Source organism: Rhopalosiphum maidis, chromosome 1, assembly GCF_003676215.2.
Source record: "Rhopalosiphum maidis isolate BTI-1 chromosome 1, ASM367621v3, whole genome shotgun sequence".
Lineage (NCBI taxonomy): Eukaryota > Metazoa > Arthropoda > Insecta > Hemiptera > Aphididae > Rhopalosiphum > Rhopalosiphum maidis.
Window position 1 is genome coordinate 40,669,251 of NC_040877.1, and position 11,105 is coordinate 40,680,355.

The 11,105-nt window shown below is 33.4% G+C and overlaps 1 protein-coding gene across 1 annotated transcript; it reads left to right on the forward strand.

Annotated features, from left to right (window-relative positions):
• Window positions 1–439: 439 nt before the first annotated feature.
• Window positions 440–9,585, forward strand: LOC113549828. The gene is made up of 2 exons (XM_026951302.1): window positions 440–1,060; window positions 9,182–9,585. The coding sequence occupies exons 1-2, from the start codon at window positions 664–666 to the stop codon at window positions 9,583–9,585; spliced, it is 801 nt and encodes a 266-aa protein (XP_026807103.1). The 5' UTR covers window positions 440–663.
• The last annotated feature ends 1,520 nt before the right edge of the window (window positions 9,586–11,105 follow it).

Below are 11,105 nucleotides of genomic sequence, written 5' to 3' on the forward strand. Positions count from 1 at the left end.
ACCTACTCTGTACACAGTCCCATATAGTTCATTGTCGAATTCGTTATAGTCACCGTGTTTATTTTTTCTTCTCTTCGCGTTTTTTTTTCCGTTTCTCCTCTCCGTCTCTCCGCCGAGTCCGCGCGGTTAGTCCCCTACTCACCTGCACGCGTCCCGCCGTTCACCGACAGCTACCCGCACCGACTCCTCCCTTCCGCGCCGAGAGGAAAATGACCGGCGCGTGAAACGGCGAATTTTCCGACGACGCTTCCACCGCGCGTACCCACTACGACTGTATGCACACCGTATAATAATAATAATAATAATAACAATAATAATCGCAACGATAATAATCGCGATGGTGTTGGGCGGGGGATGGACGAGGGGCAGCGGCCGTACCGGTGCGAGATCGGCGGCAAAGATTGATTTTCACGTCACTGTCGTCGCCGCCACCGTCGCCGTCGCCGCACAATATTATCCATCTCGTCCCGTTGACCATCGGCCGTTGCCCGCGCGTAAAACACTAGCCGGCCGAAGTCAATATATACTCACCCTGTGAACCGTATACACGTCGCGTCGTACCCGCAACCGTACATAGACCCGGTCAACCCGGTCGCCGCTTTTCCGACCGCTTACCAGGTTCTCACCCGCGTCGCGGTCACGCAGCAGCCGCCGCCGTTACACATGTCGCCCGCCATGGCGTTGCCGCTGTTGCTGCTGTCGTCCACGTCCCTGTTGGCGCTCCGCGGAGCGTCCGTCGCCGCCACGTCGGCCGACGACTGCGTGCTGGACCTGGCCATCGTCTGCCTGGACGACAAGCTGCTGGTGTACGTCAATTGGCTGGAAAAGCGGGACAAGCTGAACGTGGTCGGCGACATCGTGACGATCGTCAAGAAGAAGGAGGCGGGCCTGGCCGAGGACCGGTCCAAGCTGCAGCCGCACAACAGCAACAAGCCACACACGCACCGGATCAGCACGTCCCTGGGACCGGCCATCGACGAGTACTTCGACACGCACACCATCCGGATATCGCTGCCTTGGATACTCGACGACGACATCGATCTGGAACTCGACCAGCAAGGTAACTATATCGTTAGATCTGCAGACGCGATTTTCACGTTTGAATACGGTTTTTGAATATTCCGCGATAGACTTGCAGGATGCGCGCGACGGAAAAATGGCTAGGTCGGTGGGTCCGGGAATAATCGTATCGTAAGTCCCATCGCGGTCGACAGACACATTACGCACCGCGACGTTGAACGAATAATTGACGATTAGCTTTTGCAGATATCGTATTAAAAATGTTGTTGCATTACGACGAATTGGTTTTGAAACGAATTTCGAGTACGAATGCATACTTATTCGTTGCGGTTAAAAGGCCGTTTAAATAATATGATCCGTTCTATAGACTTTTAGGGATCGCAGTCCGACGCGCAGGACAGTAACGCCGAAGCGCATTCGTGTTTAGGTTTACACGTCGTGGAATTCGTGTGTCATATATACTACGAAGTGCGATATCGCATAATTATGCATTTTATACCTACGCGGGATGATAGTGCTGCCAGCTTACTGTTGCCGATGTCGAGGTCGTCGTCGTCGTCGTCGTCGTTGTTATTGTCGCCGTGTACTCAACGCGCTCGTTGATAATCTACAAATCAAACATTTACCGCGGCCGAGTTTTATTCGGCCAACGATCTTATTATATTCTAATCTCGAACGACTAATGCTGCAGTAGCACCGTAAATATTTATCTCGGATGCTGCAATAATTCATTAATAGTCGTCCATTGCCACATTGCAATGTGTTTATTGCTCTCTATGTTTTATTCTAATTCATTAAAATTGTGCGAAAACGTAAAAAAAAATAGGTTCCTTACTCTGACAAAATATGCTGCAGTATCGTTCGCTGTGAGTATGGAAATGTTGACGTGTGTTGCTTAGGACTCGTCTGGCCATTATAAGGGCAGAATGTTCGTGTACAAGACAACGTAAATGTTATAAAAGCTTACATCGGGATTCGAGAAGGGACAACATAATTCCAATTCGCTATTGCAATATAGCGCGTAGCTTCATTTGACGTTTTATTCGAAGTTTGAATGGTATTGATTACGAGATATTATGCGTTTATTAAAACGTTTTCCCGTATACATAATACATTATATATTACATATTATTATGCGATATCGTAAAATATGTAAAATATTTTTTATAAAACATATAAGCATATACTTTTTATGAACTTGGTTCATAGGTATCTAATTGCATAGACCCATAAATTATAAGATTATTTAGAATCACAAGGAAAACTGCGTACGAATTAGTCTTACTAGAATATAATATAATATTATATTATTTCATAATCACGGTAATAATTATTATCTTATTGTGTATAAAATTATAAATGGTGACACAAATAACACTGATGTCACCATCATTAATTTTTCAATGGTCAATTTATCATTAATGCATTTAAATATTTTCATTTAAACTTAATAATATTGCATAATATATTAATACTTATTAATGAAGTTATAAATACCAAAATAGTTACATATCACTTAAATGACTGTTAATGATTAAGTCAATAGTATTTATGAAAAATAAAAATTATAAATCAGTTAAGTTGAGATAAGGTATAAAATATGAGTTATAATTAGTGTAAAATATTAAAAATAAAATATTTAACATATGAGGAATAAACACAAATAATAGGTATAATATAAACTTCATCATATACTTACCCTATTTAAAATATACAAATTTAAACTTGTAATTGGTTAAGTTAAGTTTGTATTCCGTACAAATATTTTTAGTACTCATAATAATTATTAAGTTATAAAAAAAAAATAATAATAATAAAATCGTATAACTTATAGATTTTATTGAATTTGGAAAAAATAATAATAATAATTTTAAAGTGACAATTTGGAAATAAGTTTTTAATTGAACGAAAAGCAAATGATTTTGCATGTAGCGTTCGAACTTAATAAAAATTTGAAGTTCAAATGTACTTGAGAATTATGCCTATGTATCTTTAATAATTTTTTACAGAGACAAGAATAATTTATGTGGACTTCATTTTTTTCTAATTTCTAAAATGTTGATCTAATGTATAATTTAATAATTTAAAATGTTCATTTGAAGAAAAAAAATCAACAGTTTCTTATACATATATGTATATATTATTGTATATATATATAAACTCACAAAGAGTCAAAATATTTTTAAAATTATATGATTATTATTTATAAAAATATTAAGTGAACATACCTACAGTTATTTACTTTTGAATTACAATAAAATAACAAAAATCACTCGAAAAGAAATAATTATTTCACCAAGTGAATTATAATATGTAAAGTCCTAAAGAATTGAACTTCATATATGAGATATTTACTTTTCAGTAGATTTTTTTTTTTAAATGATTGAAGTGTATAAAGAACTTTTTTAGGTTTTTAAAATATGAAATATGAATTTTTAATTAAAAATAAATAGCTAATTTTTGTAATTTTTACGTAATTTGTTAAAATTCTAACTGCAATAATTTATAATAGTTTTGAAGATTTAAGATCAATTCTTTTTAAATGTATGATAATAAAAACTTATGAGGAACTTTTTATTTAACTATAAAGGTTTTCGATTAAGTAAAATTTTTGTATTGACAATAAAAAAAAAAAATCGAATATTTTAATTGTCTATAAATTATCTATAAAAAGCTCAAAAAGAGTTAAAATATTTTAAAAATTATACCATTTATAGAAAAATTATATTATAATTATTTGGCAAAATTTCAAATAACTGCACTTATTCGTTTTATATTTTTTATTTTTTAATTAAAACGCAAAGTTGAAAATTCAAGTATTTTGTTACAAAAGATGATAATAAACAAAAAAACACACATCATTGTAAAATCAATACAGTCATGGATTCGATTAGAATCTAAAATTGTTATAAAGTACTTATTAAAACAGAAATATTCAAACTAGAATAGCACAGAACAGTACGGTCCATTTCGGAAAATGTTTAAATTTTAGTGACCCACAATACACTAAATAATGATAATTTTTTTTTAATGGCCATCTTTGCGATAACTTTTAGTTTAGTAGCATTTTGCAGGTGACACAAGTACACGATATTTGTATACTTATAATTGTTGCAGATATTAATCAATAATATAAAACTACATTTGAACATCATTGAACAATAAAGTTATAGAGAAAATAATGTATCACAAACTCGTATTTATAATACGTTTATTATCTTTTCTTTTTTTATAAATTATATAAATCTTAAGTAATCTAATATTAAATTTATTATATCATAAAAAAGATACATACGTTTTTCAAAATTTAATTTATTCTACCAAAAATATAACCACTATCCACAATTTGAGAACTTTTGATTAGTACCTCTGTAAACTCTGTTTACATTAGAAATTAAAAAAAAAATATTTCTACTCTCAGTTTCTTAATTTTGAACGAAGATTTTTTAATACTATTTATTGTCAAATGAATGAAATACATTTTCTAAATTTTAAATTTAATTCATTCTAATTCGGATATTTTGGGTTGGTGACAAGTTTATATCTAATTTTGGATAAAAGTCAAGTACATTTTTATTTAAATTAAAATTTCTTCATAGTCTATTTAAATTAAATAAATGTTGATGTCGCAATGTTTGTTAGATTAAGTTAGGTGTTAAGAAAATAATTCTTCGGTTTTAATACATATTATTGTTATGTAATCGGTTGGATATTATTTTATAAATTATATTTAAATAACGTATTTCGATGAAGGTTATGATTATGAATATTGTATTTTATACGGTCAATATCATTCTAGACATACAAATAATAATAGTAATAATATGTTTGAAAACCCACATTATTTAAATACTATTAAAATATGTGTTATTACTGAATGGTTATTGTACATTGGTCTTCAACAAATAGTATTATGGTGTTTTATAATATCATAAAATATATTCTATACCACCTACCTTGCGTAGATAATTTTCCATCTTAATTTCAATATGGGTCACTGAACAAAAATAAAAACAAAATATTGTGAAGTCACCGGAACAAAGGGGTTAATAAAGGTTATTGAATAATAAATCAAACACACTAATGTTTTTTGTTTTTTTTATCCAATATTGTCAGATGTGGACGGTGTGGTTGTATTAATTAAAATATTTTTTTCTAATAACTATGTGCGGACTCTTTCGTAGGTACGATCCGTTATTTTTACAGTAAATGTTAATCTTATCGTGTGCCAGATGATTAGACGTTTCTTAGCTAGAAATTAATGGAAATACTAAATTAAACACCGAAGCTAGTGTGAATAATGTGTCATTTTAATAAGACCGGTCTTTATAAGACACGGAAAATATTCTATTTAGATACATTACATTATTATGAGACGTAAGATGTCTTTGTGACTCTGTACACGATTACAAAACGTCACGGGTTATGTAACATCATAAATCTCAAATCTGAACTCGTGTGACGCGTTGTGGACGTTCAAATTGCATTTAATCATCATTTCATATGATTAGTATTTTAGAGTAGTGTAGTATTAAATGTGTCAATATTTTGCGTGGGTATTCACAATGCACACATACGTAATATTCCTCACTAGATGGATCTCGTCAATTTTTTACTGCGTACAATGAACATAATAACACTTATTATATAATTGTTATTTTTATTATAGACATATTAGTATTGTAATACATTTTGTGTTGTATAAATATTTATACATTTCCGCTCTTACGTGTCTAAAAACTTTTACAGTTATAGACGTCATAATTCCTGTTCACTGATATCAAGCCATCGAATCATGGTTATTATTATTTCTAACTTCTGAGCTGTATACATTTCTAAATACCTATTAATAATTCCAACCATTCGGAATTCGGCGTCTAAAACTATAAGCTTAACAACAATTATTACTCTCGACATCGACATAATGAAAATTGTTTTAAATATTATACTCCAAGGATAGCTTTTAGGATTTTGGAAAGAAATAGAGGGTTTAGTTTTGGAATTTGCTTAGAAATGTACGTCAAGTTTGAAAGTCAAACCTTGGAAAACAACTTATGAATCAATTTGCGCGTTTTGCGTGGGTATAGTTATATAGTGATGGCAGTGGCCCGTGAGTGGTTGCATAGTTCGTTAAACAGTTGAAACTAATTTCTCTTGCGTCAATGTATTAGGATGGACAGAAACATCGATCACCTTTAACTACTCCGTAGTTGCCACAGAATCACTAAATAATTATTTAGACTTGTAAGCAAAACCATTTTTTTCGCAAAATATAAATTCATTATGTATATTATATGGTTCGAACTATTTTAGTAAAAGCGCGTACTGTCGTATTGAATGAGGAAATTAACAGTATAATATTAAATATTATAGGTATGTATAGCCGTATATAGGTATAGACTTTTTTAAGAATACATTTAACTGATATTAAAATACGATACTGAATCTATTATGCAATGACTAACAAGTCTATAAAAATATTAAATATTTATTCATGTTAGGTACTATAAAATTAATTTAAAAATAAAACATTTTTATCATAATGTTATAATATTGTATTCGTTTAACGATTGGTTTAATTCAAATGTATTCACTAAAATTAAAAAATAATAAAGATAAGATATACATGGAAGTTATTATTCCCAAGTTTTTATTATAAAGGACAACTTCTTATAACATTAGGACAATATTATTTTGCCAGTATTAAAGATGAAATTGCGAAATTGCGAATTTACTTTTTTATTTTTTTATTCTAAATTGATTGCTTTGTAATGTTATACTTACTTTGATCAATGATAATTAATTTCTACATTTTTTTTAAGAGAACGTCATACCCGCATTACCGCATGTGTTGTTTTTGTCTTACAAACGTAGTAAGTATAATAACGTACATATTACCTACCACCATACCAAATTTGCGTTCAGCAGAATTTAATTTATGTTGTTAGCTTCAATATTACAAGAGTCAATTCACCTATAATTATCAAACTAAAAATATTATCAAAGGCATCGCGTAGGCTTTTAATGTAATTTTAATTTTAAAGTATAACTATGACTCACTTTAATATGAAAATATGAATACCCTGGATAATATTTTTATTTTTAAGTTCAATAATAAGTGAAACAACTCTATTATTAAATGCTAACAGCATAAAATAGATTTTGCTGAACGAACAATTGCTATATTGTACGTTTAGTGAGATAAAGACAACGCACGTGGGTGGACATCCCTTTAACATATAAATAAATGAAAATATGAAATAAACGACTTCCCAATAAGTATTGTTGAAAAAAAAGAAAAACAATTAAAAATATAGTTGGTTTTAAGCACTGGGAAACCAATCGTACATTTAGGTAATTCGTTCAATCCGACTCTTTTATTGAATGGTACGCTGCAATAATATTTATTCAACATAATCGTTTGTTTAGACATTGCTGATATTTACGCATATTCGTGTGAATATATTATAATCGTTTATCCCACGCCCGTGTTATCATAATAATGGAACATATTCGCATCCGATTTTCCGTCGAGTATTTTCTCGTCGCCATTTCGGTTTTTTGAATGTTTTATCCGATTCTACGAGCGATCTATTCGTATTTGAATAGCTCGATTTATTGGGTATGGGCGCTCGATCAAAAACGGTTTCTATTTTTTCTCCTATCAAATGAAAATGTTTATACGTACTATTATAATCGCGCCAAAGCACAGATAACGATTAAGCGTGGGTAGTGTAGTGAGATTGCGGTTGAAAAGAAAACGACGACAATACAAAGCGTTTGATTCGTATCCGCCGACGACGACGTCGTCGTCAACGCGCGCCCGTATCTACGAATCGCGTATAAACACGCCGCGCGTATACACGATAACAATATAATAATAATTATAATATGACGTAGCATGAGTAGGAACCGTGCATAATTCATTAGGGGGCGGATGAAGCCGATCTGTTTGAATTTGTCCCGAAAAACATAATAATAATAACGCAAATCCGAGCGGCGGCGTTGATCGTTTCTATAATAATAATAATAATAATAATAATAATTATAATTATTGTCGTTTTCGTTTCACGTCAGCTGCGCCGATTTGCAGCGCAATTTCACTCTATGTCCGGAAAATCGACCTCCTACACTACTACAGCACGCCGGTGTGTGTTCGCGTAAAACACCCACATTATTATGTCGTGTGATAGACGATAGTCTATTATTGTAACACGAGTGCACGACTTTTTTGTCGTTGATTTTTTTTGTTTTTCGCATTGACGCGCGAAAGTGCCGGTTCGATTTTTCCAGCAGCAAACCGAGCGGAAGCCGACGTTCGATGTACAGGCGGCACACACAATAGGGACGGACTCGCATTTAATAATACGATATATTATAATAATGATATATATTGTAATAGTGCACGCAGGCGAGAATAGCTGCGAGAGGAAGATTATTTTCCTCTGCGCGAGTCTCTCTCTCTCCCGCGCCGTCCTGGAATATTGGAAAAATCTTTGAGGTCAACGGGTTAATCAAACGACGGCGGTCGTCACGAGTCATTGGGCGTCATTATAATAACGTCGTCGGTATACGATGTACATTATAGTCATACCACAGCCCATAGCTATCGCTACACTACGCCGCCGCGTTATACTTACCATACTGTACCCGCGACTTCCGACTTTTCGAAACGGCGGCGCATACCTAATAACAATATAATATATATATATATATTTATTTATTTATACATTTATTATGTGCGCGCGTAATTATTCTCCCAGTCCAATTGGCCGCGACCGACCGCACGCGCAATTACTGCCGCTGAAACATAATAATATAATATAATATGTATACGACGCGCGTTATTATTATAATAGTAAAATAATATTATTCTACGACCACGACCGCGGTAACAATGCGGGAATGCGCGCGTCCCCGTATCATTATAATACCGCCGTCGTCGTCCGCGTATTTATGTATTTGCGCGCGATTTTTTTTCCCTTCCGCCTTTCCGCGCCCGTTTGTTTACATTATTTACTTTTAGGTGTTTTTATTCTCTCACAGCGCTCACCAAGTTTTCCGTACCGCGCTATACATCTATCTATCTACAATTTATCTAAATATCTATTTGTTATTTTTTTTTTTTTTGTTTTTTTTTTTTTGTTCCGTCAATAACTAGGCCGCGGCAAGAAGTCCAAATTGAAACACCTCAAGAAAATGATGTCGATGTTGGGCGTGATCATGTGCGCCAAACTGTCGCTGATGGGACCGCTGGCCATGGTCATGATCGGCGCCAAGGCGCTAAAGGCCCTGCTGCTGGCCGTCGTCTCGCTCACCATATCCAAACTCATGTTGCTCAAGAAGTTTAAGGGCGGCGGTGGCGGTGGTGGATACGGCGGAAGTGGTTCCGTGGTCCAGGCCGACTGGTCGTCGGACAAGGACGACCGGAACGCGCATCTGCTAGCCTACGCCGGACAGCCGGCCGCCGCTTCGGGGACGGCTGTTATGTCGCCGTCTTCGCAACAGCCTCTTCAACAGATGTACCCTTCGTACGAGCCACATGGCTATCACGGGGCGGCCTAAACGCCGTCTCATATCAACACTACCACTATCACAACAAGCACTATCCACACATCATTGACACCTCCGTCATGATTTCCGGTCATCGGATATGAAATATATACATATATATATATATATATATATATATATATATTTATCACTTCCGTGGATTCCTTCCGGAAGTGGACGGGCGGACGTCATCCTAACGCGCGTGTCCGTCAAACTAGTCACCGCTTCCCCCTTAGGCCTTCGCAAAAACCGTCACCATTACCGATGACGTATATCACCGTCTACCCGTCATCGTTTAGCTGTAGCTGCAGGTATATCGTTTGCCATCCTCGAAATCTGTAAGTCGCCAAACGCACTCCCCTCCACCCATCAAATTATTTAAACGTCGTGGAACGTATCTGGTACTCGTATCGTTTTTTTCCCTCACTCCAACGTTATTTATTATTATTTTTAATGTTATATTATAAATGAGCATGTAGTAATATTATTGCCCTTACCGCACCTACAGATGACTTTTTTTAACATAATATCTTAATATCTCGTATCTACTAATTTTCCCAGTCAATTTAAGTGTTAAGTGCATTGTTTTTTGTATCATTTAAATAGTAGGCATCTAGAAACTTATAAATTATAACACACATTTTATATATTTGTACACTTTTTTTCAAGGATAGTAAAAAAACAACGTTTCAATGTTTTTTATTAATGTCTTTTTTTAGGTTTATTTAAAATATGTTTTCTAATGGCAACCCTTATTTTTAGTTCATATTCCTGACAGTTTTTATTAGAATATTGTTTTAAGAAAGACTTGTATTCTATTTATAATTATTAAAAGTATGGTTTAGATAAATGTTGTGTTAGTAGCCTAACCTGGATATACTCTATACACTTTCGGTTATCGCTACTCAGATCATCAATAATACTTGTAATATTTATAAATAATAAGCTATTAGTTCAATATTTTTTCAATTTTACTTAATCAACACTATAAAAAAGCAATAAGTACTGTATGTAAAATTAAAAATATGAATTGCCATTAAAAAAAAAATAACCTAAAAACTAAAAAGGCATTATGGAAAAATAAGATTTTTATTACAAAAATGCAAATTTCTAGTAAAAACACATATGATATTCACTTCTTGCAATATATTGTTATTATATTGTATTATACTAGCTTTTAAGTTTTCTGTATACCTATCAATTATTCTGAATTCTTTAAAATGTACTACAGTACAGTTTGTCAATATTTTTTTGGTTAACAAAACATAATTCAATAAATTTTATCGTTTGGCAATGTCGTCTATAATATGCTTAAAATATTTTAGCAAAGAAGGATTGAAAAACAATTCAAAACGATCGAGTTATATTAATCAGAAAAATTACATACATTTTTAAGCTATAATTCTGTGTGAGTTTGACACATTTTATTTCATTATTTTTTTTTTCAAAATTAAAATTACGATAGTCTCAATAGTATATTATGTAATATTTTATTGTATTATATTATAATAAAATATATACGGCAGACCTGT